This window comes from Pinus tabuliformis, chromosome 6 (genome assembly GCF_031772625.1).
Source record: "Pinus tabuliformis cultivar Carrire ecotype Pingquan chromosome 6, CPIR1, whole genome shotgun sequence".
Lineage (NCBI taxonomy): Eukaryota > Viridiplantae > Streptophyta > Pinopsida > Pinales > Pinaceae > Pinus > Pinus tabuliformis.
This window is the reverse complement of record NC_142292.1, coordinates 1,667,319,017-1,667,332,087: the sequence shown is the minus strand read 5'-3', so window position 1 is coordinate 1,667,332,087 and position 13,071 is coordinate 1,667,319,017. Positions and strand designations below refer to the sequence as shown.

General features: G+C 38.1%; 1 protein-coding gene across 1 annotated transcript; it reads right to left on the bottom strand.

The window, feature by feature from the left end:
• Nucleotides 1-8,029: 8,029 nt before the first annotated feature.
• On the bottom strand, nt 8,030-12,073 carry LOC149265352 (glucan endo-1,3-beta-glucosidase 14-like). The gene is made up of 3 exons (XM_089429326.1): nt 11,428-12,073; nt 8,694-9,781; nt 8,030-8,464 (listed from the first exon to the last, which is right to left on the bottom strand). The coding sequence occupies exons 1-3, from the start codon at nt 11,495-11,497 to the stop codon at nt 8,378-8,380; spliced, it is 1,245 nt and encodes a 414-aa protein (XP_089285452.1). The 5' UTR covers nt 11,498-12,073; the 3' UTR covers nt 8,030-8,377.
• Between the last annotated feature and the right edge of the window lie 998 nt (nt 12,074-13,071).

The window sequence follows — 13,071 nt, the reverse complement described above, 5'->3', positions numbered from 1 at the left end:
TAACCTAGGTTGGGTCCACTTGGTCCCATGTGGTCGCATACATTTGAAAAGTCAAGCCTTCAAGAACCACTTGGGATACCAAGTTCAATAAGGATTTTAGGGATTGGGAAACTCCCTTATAATTCATATCCCCTCAACCTAGCCCTTAAATCCTCACCTCCTTCTCATATAAATCCTTGTACATTTCCTAAAGAGTAAGCAAGTTCCATTCTTAACCTCTTTCTTGGAAATGGATCACTAAGGTCACTTCACATCCATTTGTTGATTCCTCCTTCACAAGTGAATTTCCATATACCGGGTCTCCTACCATCGATGAAATTCCGTAAAGAGTAGGGAGTCATAGTTGAGGTTACAGTGAGATAAGTCTCCATTGTTGCCCTTGATCTAGCAAGTGACCCTTTAGGAGTACCTTTTAGGCCCCCTGCTAGTTTGAGTGGTAACATTTTAGCATCGTTTCCTGGGACACGAAACATGTGTTTGGTTCCCCATACGACATATTGACATAACATCATGGGTGACTCCATTGGAAGAACAAAGCCCTAGTTCTTCACCAAACTTCAAATTCAATGCTTGTAGGGTGAAGTAAGAATTTTTTAAGGCAATTTCATTCACCCCAGTGACTCCCATGTCATTAATAACCTAAAAACATGTTGAACACATATATTCCCTCCATAGATATGGCAGGGACCCCAAGATATCCTTCATTGAATCTATTAAGAATATTCCAATGTTCGATGGGGATCTACATTCCACAGTTGACCACATGGTAGGGTTCATAAGGTACCTTTCAAAGAAAAATATAACTCAACCTTGTGACCAAATGTAATTGTTTGTCCTATCCATTGCCCCAAGTATCGATTTTCTTGAGTCATGTAAACCTAATTGTATTCCTTCTCTTCCAATGTTGACTACGCACTTTTTGTTGCATGAAGGGCTCAGTTTCCAATCTTGCGAAGACATCCCAAATGTTAGATATGGCACTTAGAGAGGAAGGAGTTATTGAATATGGTTTTATGATTGAGGAAGAGTCTCTTATTGATGCATACTTTAATGATGGTGCCAAAGGCGAGACTCATGAATCGGAAAGCATGTCCTCTAAGGATAATGAGCAAGATCTCAACCTCGAGAGCCCTCAGACATTGCAAGAATGGATGATGGAATATGAAAATTCTTGCAGGAAATTGATCGCCACATATAACTCCCAAGAGATTTTCTCCCATTATTGTGAGCAATCAGAAAGGCTCTGCAACATGAAGAGTGAATATAAAGAGAGTCCTACTGATTACCTTCTTCTTGAGGCATTTTATCAAAATCATGTAATAAATACCTTGGAGATCATTCTTCGGGAACAGATGGAGGAAAAGTCCTCCATGTTTAAAGAAGAGAATGAATGGCATCCTAACCAACACCAAATATATAGTGAAGAAAGGGAGGATTCCGAGGAAGATCATGATAGTCGAATAAACGAAGAATCTACGAGTGACTTTTGGGTTGTTAATTCGGGAATTAGGTATGATTATAGAAATGAAGACCCCATGGTTTCTCAAGTCCATAAGAATGAGCTAAGGGAAGAAGAAAATGCTTCGCCCCTTTTGAATAACAAAGTTGGTCCTTATGAAGCCCTTTCTAGTGGTTGGAAATATCTTTTTATGTTCTAAGATAATTCAATCAAAGAAGAGCCTTCCAAGGTTGTGGGAAATTCTTATGACTCTAATATAGAAGAAAATGAGGAAGATTCTTCCTTAGGCCATGCCACCGATAAAGGGTTTTTCTTCATGTTTGATAATTCCTCCCTTGCTTTGGAAATATATGTTTGTGATGATGTTCATTCCCTAGCCTTGATGAAGAGTTGCTTTCCCCTATGAAGGACCAAGAATCATGGTTTTTCCCCAAATACAATGATGGGTCCACTTCTTGTTTTCCCAATGACCAAAATAGTATCATCCTAAACATGTCTGAGTCTTTCACTCCTTCTTACCCTAAGGATGATAGGCCCAAGATAGTTCTTCATCAAAGATTCATATACTTGGTCATTGACATTTCCATCTCCTGGTTGGAGGATCAAATCCAATCCTCTCGACTGGTGTCTTTTCCTTCTTCCAGGGTTCCTTTCTATGGCATGTGGGTCTCTTCTTTTCCCACCTCCCTCCCTCACAACCCCTCATATCATTGTTCCCATTTGTATTGCCAGGTCTGCTGCAAAAATAATCATGGAAGCATGCATTCTTGTATTGATCAATTGACATGTTGGTTGCATTGGGTCTATGATTATACCTAGCACTTGACATTGTATGTTATGCATGTTAGAGTAGGATGCATCGCATGTTGATTTTGCATTAGAACTAACCTCATATGATATTTCTCATGGTAGATTAGATGCATTTAAATTAAAATTTGCATATTTTATTTTTCTGTTGATTTTACGGCCTAACACTAAGCATGGGTGATCATAAGACACCGTAAAAAACATGTTTTCCCGTGGGTTCAATCGTTCGTATGTGCAGGTAACAAGTATGTGGTAACCAAGAGATCTTTGGAGTTCTTGTGACCTCCTGTTCAAGTAACTTCGTGCACTTATTCGCAAGGTCGCTTCCCAGTTGGAGCCAAATGTTACCCACCATTTTATGGGTGATATCCCTAGGAGATTTTTTTTATCCAAGATGATCCTTGGTCGGTAGTCAGCAGTCCCTTGCAACAACCAACTAGCTCGTTGTGCCATTTATCCACCACTTAATCCAACCATATGGTCCCTCACCCATCTTTCATAATCGTATGGTTGAAGGCGGGCCTCTCGAACCAAAAGGTATGCCTTTTCATTTGGTAATTGAGTATTATTTAACATGGATGCTTCTGGACAAGGATTAATGGGCGAATTGGGCAAAAAGAATGGGCTAGGTATGTACTTTTGTCCCCTAGACCCCTTTTTGGATATTAAAATTGGATTCTAGTCTCATGGGATCTCTTTTATTGACCATTTGGCTTTAGGGATGGTATTTAAAAGGAAACCTTGATTTTGGTTGCGTGGTCCCGCTCCCTAATCTGCATATATTCCCCCCTTTCCCACTCATTATTACCCCATTCATCATTTCTCCCACCTGGGTCCACATTCCTCCACTGGTTCCACACAGGGCTAGCTCTCCCCTTCCCCTTGCGCACACATTGGGACAAGCCTAAAATGATGTCTCAGAGGTTGATGCAACTGAAAAGAAAAGTAAAAGCATAATTTGCCACATTCAACAGGAAAATGTACAACACAATGAAAAAGATGGTTGGGACAAACACACTTAGCACGTGCACAAAAACAAATACATGAGCTTACCCCATCATCATGGCCATCACCCTGGTTCCTACAGGTTCTATGAACCCCCTCATCATATAGGAACCCATGATTGTCCCAACCCCTGGTGGGAAATGAACCTCCCTACCTTAAGGGGTATCCACTACTATATCTCACACATCATGCTCTTACCCCTGGAGCTCCGAGTAGTTAATTAAAAAAAAATCATAAAAAGGCAAAAGGCATATAAAGAAGGGTGGAAAAATCAAGGTCGGGGCACCTCATGTACCATGATTTCTCCCTCCTATACATTATATACCCAGATGTGGGCTTCGCTTCTACTAGCTACCCTTGCACCCCAACATGTGGCCCAGGGTTTCCCCTTCTCATTCCTTACTCCATTCACATCTTTATCACATGCCACCACCTTTTGAAGGATGTACCTTGGACATATTATCCCCTTTAAAAGTAGAAACCACCTAATGGGATACTTGGTTAACCCCATTTGGAGTTTGGAGGCATTAGCATATTATGAAGCTCATTATGGGAGGGCAAGCCATTATGAAGTCCCCATTTGTGGTCCATGGTTTTTAAGTTCTTTTACTCGATTTCCTTGATGACTTATTGTAATGGAAGTCTAGGGGATTCATTGGATCTAATGCAGGATTGTAGAAGGTCTCCATCTTGGGTTTGTTCTCCCTATACGGGGTCCTAACCCTCTAGAGGTCCACATTGGCACATGTAGGGTGTGTGTTGAGAGCCATGGGTCTCCACATAATTAGACAACACTCCATGGATACCCAGAGATGTTCAGAAATTGCTCAGGATTCACTTATTGGACGAGGAAGATGCACTTGGTTCACCTTTTCCCGGCCAACCCCATAGATGTACCATACACTTGGCAGCTAACCCAGGAATTTTAGGATGATGTGGCATCACCTACACCATCATCTAAGCCCTTACAAATGGTCTACATGCATGTTTGAATTACTTGGAGAGCCATGAGGTCACTTGTGTGCCCTCACAACCATTGGGAGAACCACAATATTATTATGTGGAGAACAAGGGACCAACCCTTTGTCCATTACTTTTGGAAGTCCAACTCATCATTTTGGCATGTATGGACTTCATGAAGCCTCTTAGAGAGCCCAACGACATGCATTATTGATCATTCGACCTCTTGAGAGGCTTATTATTTTATTTGTGAGCTAGTTTGGTGGGATTGTCACCAATAGATAGTTGCTTGCACATTATTTTAGTTGATGGGATAATGTAGGCTCAAATTAGGTAATTCTAACTCCTAATGAGTGTATAAATAGGGGAGACATGAATTCATTTGTATCATCTTTTTGGATTGGATCATTCGTCTCTCTTGAGAATTTCACACTTTTTCTTGGAGGATGAATTGGAGCATGGATGAATTTTGATGTTTGGATTATAGTATTTTATCTTGGATCTTTTTTATTGTCAAATTGTTGATGGTTGGATATGTTATGTAAGTACACACATTTAATGTTATTCTTGTTTTACTTTTGTCATATGCATTGAATGGGATTTTCGCTATACTAGGGCTAATTGATGCATTGCATAATTGCGAAATTGTGGAATTATTGTTTCTATATAGCATCTCTCAATATATGGGCCATGTATGTGAATGAAATCTCCTAAGGATAATTATACCGGTGAATTTATCTTGATAGTCCATCTCCTTTTTCAAAGCGAGGTATAAAATCTTTGAGGTCTCTTCTTGCCCTAAAGGTCAAGTGAAGTAGTCCTCAAGGCCTCCTTGAACGAAATACGAGTTCCTTTCTCATCATTCTCTTAGAATCCATTCTCCCCAAGGGATTAGGCACTAATTTACCAATAGGTGATCAATCAAAAAACATTTTTCTCCACCTCTTCCCTTCCTCTTCTAGGTCTAGCCAAGTTGGGTCACCTAGGGCATCACTTTTCCAATGAAATAGCCATAGAAAAAGTTTGATATCCTAGCCTCTACTGCGATGGTGTGTCCTCAAGGCCTCCTCCAATTTTGAAGCCATTACGACGATGGATTTGTGAGATAACCGAAGCCCTAGCTCTTAGATCAATCTTTCCCTGGTATTCCCTAGGTTAGCACCTCATAGGATCAATTTGACACCTTTAATTGGAAATCCTTGCTTTGATATTTTTCTCTTCCTTGTCTGGGTTAAGAACATCATTGGTTGCTAGATTCTCTCTCCTTAACCTAGGTTGGGTCCACTTCGTCCCGTGTGGTCCCATACCTTTGAAAAGTCAATTCTTCAAGAACCACTGTGAATATCAAGTTCAATAAGGATTTTAGGGATTGGGAAACTCCCTTACAAGTCATATCTCCTCAACTAGCCCTTAAATCCCCACCTCCTCCTAGAAAGCATTGTAACTTGCTTAAAGAGAAAGAAAGTTACATTCTTGACCTCCTTTTAGTAAAGGGATCACTAAGGTCACTTCACATCCATTTGTTTATTCCTCCTTCACAAGTGACTTTCCAAATACTGGGTCCCCTCCCATCGGTGAAAGTCCGTAAGGAGTAGCGAGTCTTAGTTGAGGTGACAGTGGGCTAAAGTCTCCATTGTTGCAATTGATCTAGCAAGTGACCCTTTAGGAGTCCCTTTTAGGCTCCCTGCTAGTTTGAGCGGTAACAGGAACCTTTGATGGATCCCTAGTTTCAACATGCACCTCCTTTTTTAAATGCCACTCTATGTGTCACAAGTGGAATATTTCACCCTCCTATTTAAATTGCTAGTTTTTTCCTTGGGACGTTGGAAATGAGAGCCTTAGGATAGGGAACATGCAAATAACTTGTTGCTAGATAACAAAGACAACACCTAAATGTTGTAGTTTTCATAATCGAGCTGTCATATCCAATATAAGTCACGATACTCCATAATCATTTTTTCATAAAAACCCTCATGTAAATTAGGTTCAACATAAATTTAGTCAAAAGTAATAATGTGCTTTGGGCTTAGTTGACATATAGCTTTATAAATCACCACAAATTCAATCCAATTCGTCAAAGTGCATACCAAATTCATAAATAAAGGAGAAGGTTCAATGAAGACATCCACATGGGGCTAGTTGTTGTGATGGTAGCTGAATTGGAATTCTGCCAACTAGAGAGTAATAATAATGCCTTCTTTGTTGAGAAACCTTCGCCCATATTCCAAGGCCATCTTACAAGCATCAAGATTCATAAAATACACAAAAAAATATTTTAAACCAAAGAGAGAGCTAAAAATCTATGAACCATCTAGTCATAATCCAACTTTTAAGAGCAATTATTGAGGGCCATTACAAGTTAATCCTAAAATGAGACAGGTTTCAAAATCATTAATACATTAACACTCTTAAGATGCTACAATTTCAATATTTTGTTAACATCTAAGTATTCCACATGGTCCTAAGGGTGTAGCCAAGGTGCACATGGTCCCAAGGGTGGAGCCAAACAAAGGAGGAATTCCCATGGATAGCCTCATTGAAAGAGGGAGGTTAGGAGGATAAGGATGTGCTCCTAATTGAGATTTTATCATGCAAACATAACAAATGCACAATGACATCTTCACTAGATTTTATCATGCAAGCATTACAAATGCACAATGACATCTTCACTAAAGCTATATTTTTTGCTCATGCAATTGTTGGTGTCATTGCTTATTAACAAAGAGAAAATGATACTAATGTAAAAAATCATTGTTACTAGTGATAATGCTTCAAGTCACATTTCCTAATAATGGAATTGTGAGATGCAATTCAATGTTTATTTGAAATCATTATTCAATTTGATATGTATGTCTATTTTGGAATAAAACTTCCATAATTTTGATTTAATTATTAATAATTATTAGGTGGATGGTAAGGATTTAATGTCTATAGAATATTTTAAAATATTCATAGTATATACACAAATCAAACGTTGACATTGATATTTTTGTCCTTTTAATTCACTTCATTAATTAAAAAAATGGCGTGAACAAGTGTCATGTAAAAAATATTACTGTTTTTTAGGCATGTGGTATTGATAAGCCATAATATTGTAACAAAGCCTATACACAGATTAAGAATCTTCATGATAAAGTGGGGTGAATCTTTACCCTTAAGAATCTTGTTACATATTTTTTTTAAATATAGCTATGTTTAACTTATATTAATTTTTTCCATTAATAATAATAATTATTTTAAATAGAGTAATAATTTAGTTTATTCATATAATTTTTTAATTTCAATTAAGTCTTTTGATGCATATTGACATTTAACATTTAATTTATATGACTAAAATAATTTAATATTAATATAAACCCATCTTAAATCCATTTTTTTTTAAATACTAAATAAATTTAAAATATTTAAACAAACATTTTAATGAAAATAAACCTAAATTTAAAACTTTTAAACACACATTTTTCATGTTTCAAAACTTAATGAAAATAAACCTACAATAATTTATTTTCTTCGTACACTTTTTCCTATTATTAGGGTGAATTTTTTTCCTATATATTTTTGTTATCATCTTCTCTTTTTCTGAGGGAATTAATGTTTTATTTGTATTTTTTAATTAGTTTATTAACCTTGCATATTTCATTTATACGTTGTGGAATGCACATCATACAATTAATCTTAATGCAAGGGAAAAGATAAGTGAAATTGTGTTTTTACAACATTAAAAGTAAATGGTAATTCAGTTGAGTTGTGCTCCAAATTAAGTTCCTTTTTGGAAGTGACAAGAGATCAAACGATGCATAATAGGGTAACAGAGTTATAGAAGCAGAATAAGATTTTGCCTACATGTAATGGCAACAGAGCTGATGTTGATGAATGTAACGTTACAAATCTGAGATTCAATGTCATCACCATGAATCTGAGATTCAATGCCATCACCATGTATGTGACAACAGTTACTCGTTAATAAGTGAGGATGCTCAAGCTGTCATGTTTTAGTATAGAAGCAGGTGCTGCTTGCTGATTCACTGTCAGCACTGTATATTTAGTGGCATGTCATAGGATTTCGTCTGAATTTTCGTCATAATTTGGAGCTGATGTCGAATGAAGGGAAACATGTAAATCTCTGATGGACTTCCCTGGCTCCAATCATGGCCGAAACAGTAGAAAAACAAAGAAAGTGGAGAGGCCCAAAAGCTGGAGATGATTGTAGAAGGAAACAACACAATAAGTTTCCTGGAAATGACAGTAGCCAGAGTTACAATCAGAAAAAGTGTTTGTCACAATTTTGTTCTTTTAAGCTTGCATCCTGATGAAATAATAAAGACAAATTCCACATATAGGGAAGGAAATCTAGAAGAAAATACCATTCCTTTTCGTTAAAATCAAACAAATATTTACTATCTTTTTTATTGTATATAGAGAAGATCACAAAATAGAATGGAAAAGAAATAGATAATGATACCTTGGCAGAAGAGGATGGACCATCAGCAGCAGTGGGATAAGAAGCAGTAGACAGAGTTCTAGTAGAACCAGTAGACAATGTTCCAGTTGATACCAGATTGTAAACTGCTGTTCCATCTGGCTTATAGAGCCCATAGTTCCTCTCCGAGGTTGGGCCAGGCTTCATGTCCTCATTGAATAATGCAAATAGGTAAGCCTGCAAAACAACTTTGGGTCTCAAAGGAGTCCCTTGGTTCTGAGCCAGCAGTTGAAGTAGATTCCCATTATAAGTCTGGGCATTCTGAAGAGTTGCACCTGCTTCAGCAGCATCACCCATTGAAGGCCATCCAGTTTCAGAGACTGTGACTTCTAGATTAGGATACCCCAGTGCAGACAGTGCAGAATAAACAGCATCAACCTGTGCATATAACATGTTGTTATAGCTAATATTATTGTTGAGGTCAACAACACCTGCATTTGGTTGGAATAGGACATAATCCAGGGATATCTGGCTTGGATTAGCCTTGTATGCAAAGAATGGATAAACATTTACGAAGAAAGGAGAATCAATCTGAGACAGGAAATCCAAAAGTGGTTTCATTAGGCTCGTCAGGTCTGATGTAAAGGAACCAGCAGATGGTGGATATGAATTCCCAAGTACACCAAGAGAATGGGGAGTAGTAATTTTAATATCCGTGTCTGCACCGATGCTGACAAGGGCCGACTGAACGTTTTTCATTGCAGGAACCAGGTTTTCCATTAACTGTGTATCAGTTCCTGTGTAAACTTCGTTCCCCACTGCTATGCATGTTATCTTAGTGGCTGGTAAGTAGGCCTGAATGTTTTCATTCACCCATTCAGTGGCTTTAGTTGGATCTGTCATGTTGCCAACATTTTCATTCCCAATTGCAACAATCAATTCTATACCAGTGTTTGCAAATGCTTTGAGGACTGTCTCATTTGCACTAAAGATTTTTACTTTGTTGATATTCCTAGACTGCAAAAGGCCCACTACTACTTCCGGTGATAGCAAATTGTCTGCAACTTGTCCATAGTTGATTCCTGTTGCGGAGGAACTTGTGTTGGACGCAGAATTTGAAAGAGCCAGTCCTGAAAAAGATTTACATAAAGTGTAAGAAGCAGTATCCTAAAGTAAACAGAAATGCATGAATTGGGACATTTTCTACACACTAGGATAAATCACAGTAAAAAAGTGGTGGATATCTCGGATAGGCTATTGTATAAAGCACTTCCAACATGCCAATGAGGAAGACAAATGTTAATAGTAGATTTTATCATGCCTTTTATGGCTCAATTCTTCTCCTCCATTTCACTTCCTACCAGAAACACACATAATGGCATACTGAAGACCTCTCAAACCCCAATGAGAATATGGATGTCTAGCAAAACAATAATTACGTTTCAACCTATTGTTTAGTTTCACTGCCTTATCAAAAAGGCTCACAAAAGAAGAAATATCAAAGATATCTGAAACCTTAAATGGATGCTAATGAGCATAGATTTATGTTTCAACCCTGAGTTTGGCCGACTCCAAAAAGCTTCAAGCAGAATGAAGATTCTTTTGGTGTAAGGAGAGCCGTGGAGAGCAAATATCTTGGAGTGAAACCATGTTTTTCTTCCTCTACTATTTGTATCAAAGATTGAACCTCTGAAAAGGATCAACACTCAGGAAGGCGCTAGTATCAAAATTACAGGAGACCTCTAGCTCATGACCATAAAATCTTAAGATTCATGAAAATACTTTTAATGAGAAGTCATGTCCACATTTATAAGCAGTCAATGGAAACTTCAGCCATGGTGAGAACTTATATGCCTAACAGGCACAGAATTTTGAATTTGCACCCCACTAATGAGAACCTAAGGCCATGACTCTCAATTCTTATTTCTTGTTCAATTGATTCAGAATTATTGCCTAACAGTCACAGAATTTTGAATTTGCACCCCACTAATGAGAACCTAAGGCCATGACTCTCCTCAATTCCCATTTCTTGTTCAATTGATTCAGAATTCTTGCACGCTTTGTAGAGGCGCTTCGCCTATGCAGACTAACGCACGGCATTCAATTTTTCTCTGTCTCCGGTCGATGAATCTTCAAAAAGGGAGCAAAACTTAAAAGAATGTAGAATACCGGGATCCGATGGTCCCCCCACTCTGTACATCGAGGTCCCATTTATGCATCAAATTGACCCCCACTTAAAACTTCCCCGCAAGAACTTTGCAGCAGAGTGTGCAAAGAAAGAAACTTAAGTCAGAATCAAAGACATGAAAAATCCAAATTGAAGAAGATATGACGAGTGAGAACATGGGTACGGTACCTAATATGTACAGAGTTATTTTTAACAACTTCAACAATTCAAGATTAAAAAGAAAATAGAAAACTCTAGAGAATGATACATCTTTATATAAAAATATCCTTAGGCTTCATAACTGCTAAATGCTAAGATGCTTTTCATGGGAATTCAGTCAAAATTCACTAATGGGTGAGAAGATGGGTGACTACACAGACAGACTTGCCTTTGCACCCAACTCAAACTGAAAATCTAAGGCTCTGGAAATGCCTCCATAAAAGCACACTAACGAAAGAAGCAGAGCACTGTAAAGTGCCAATCCAGTAAGGTCCTAACCAACTCGTCTTGTATCAAGAATTCCATACTCTGTTTCACAACCCACAACCAGAGTCCACAAGCAGATACCCACATGCAATGCAGTGAACAACAAACAAAACAAACACTTACCAGAGAGCAAAACCAGAGCCGACAAGCAGAACATTCTGAGGTCTCCATTGCCCATTACTGAAGCTCCCATTGCAGCAGCCTCCTCACCTACAAATCTCCTCGCGTGCAAGGAATTGCGAGAAATTAATGCTGTGGTTCTCGCTGTTGCTGTACTCAGAATTTGTGGGTTTTCCAGGATAGCACAACTTAATACTGTGGCTTTTGCTGTTGGTGTCCCGTCAATTTCCGAATCTGGCCTTCTGCCGTCTTGGGTGACATCAGCTTTTCTTTTCCCGACGAAGATTTCCGGTGATAGTGATCACAGTGTATGTTCTTTTCTTTCAAAAAGAGTGTATGTTCTTTTCTTTCTTCTTTTGGAATGGCGGGTCTGTTACCGAATTTGTTCTTGGGAATCCAGGTTAACAGAGGAAACGTGAAAGGAAGAATGTCAAGAATATCTGAAGCTCTTGCAAGAATGTGATGTAAGGATCCAAAATTTAATGAGGAATTTGTGAAATCGCAAAAATGTAATATAAGGATTCAAAATTTAATGAGGAATTTGTGAAATCTCAGAGATGTCTGTGATGGAAATTGAAGGGCTTATCCAAGTATTGTTAATTTTCATAGGAGATACTAGAATTTATAGGTTGGCAGATTGATTGGACGGTGTTCCGACATCAGAGGTCTGTGAAAAGAAAAGCCCCCACCCTTGGTCACAGTTTACTTGCCCTTGCAATTCTCTTTATTGCATGACATGGATCTAAACAACAATATTTTATTTTATTTTCTTTGCTTGCGGTGTCGTTTTAGAGTGTTTTATTGAATGACAACAATAACAGCTATCTTTGTATGCTCTTGGTTGCTATGTGAAACTCTTTACAGTTTTAGAGTTATGTACAGTAGAAACCACATCACCCGTTCTACAAAGCTGAGACATCAATGTAAAGGAAGTGATCAACGGAGAATTAAACTTAGTAGGCACTCAATGATTGCACCCCCGCTTCTTTCTTCATCCTATATTTTATGGTATTACTGACCTCGCAGTCTACAACGGGCCATGTTTATTCAGCATCAACAGCAGATTTCATTTAATAAACCGGCAATGGACAAGTAAAGCACAAATGTTAACGGGAAGTGTGAGGAAAGCTGCGAAGATTAGATTACTACATCACCCATGATTCGATTTAAAATATATATCAAAGATGTGGTTATGAGGCAGAGCTCATGATTAAGGAAAAAAAATATAAAAAATCAAAGGAACAGAGCTGTATTTATAAAGAAATAGTATGTGTGAACAACAAAAAATTTATAAGACTAATTAATTGGTCAATGAATATGAGCCCCTTTCATTATATAGAAATCCATGATTGTCCCAACCCCTGGTGGGAAATGAACCTCCCTACCTTAAAAAGGGGTATCCACTACTATATCTCACACATCATGCTCTTACCCCTTGAGCTCCGAGCAATTAATTAAAAAAAATCATAAAAAGGCAAAAGGCATATAAAGAAGGGTGGAAAAATCAAGGTCGGGGCACCTAATGTACCATGATTTCTCCCTCCTATACATTATATACCCAAGTGTGGGCTTCCCTTCTGCTAGCTACCGTTGCACCCAAACATGTGGCCCAAGGTTTCCCCTTCTCATTCCTTACTCCATTCACCT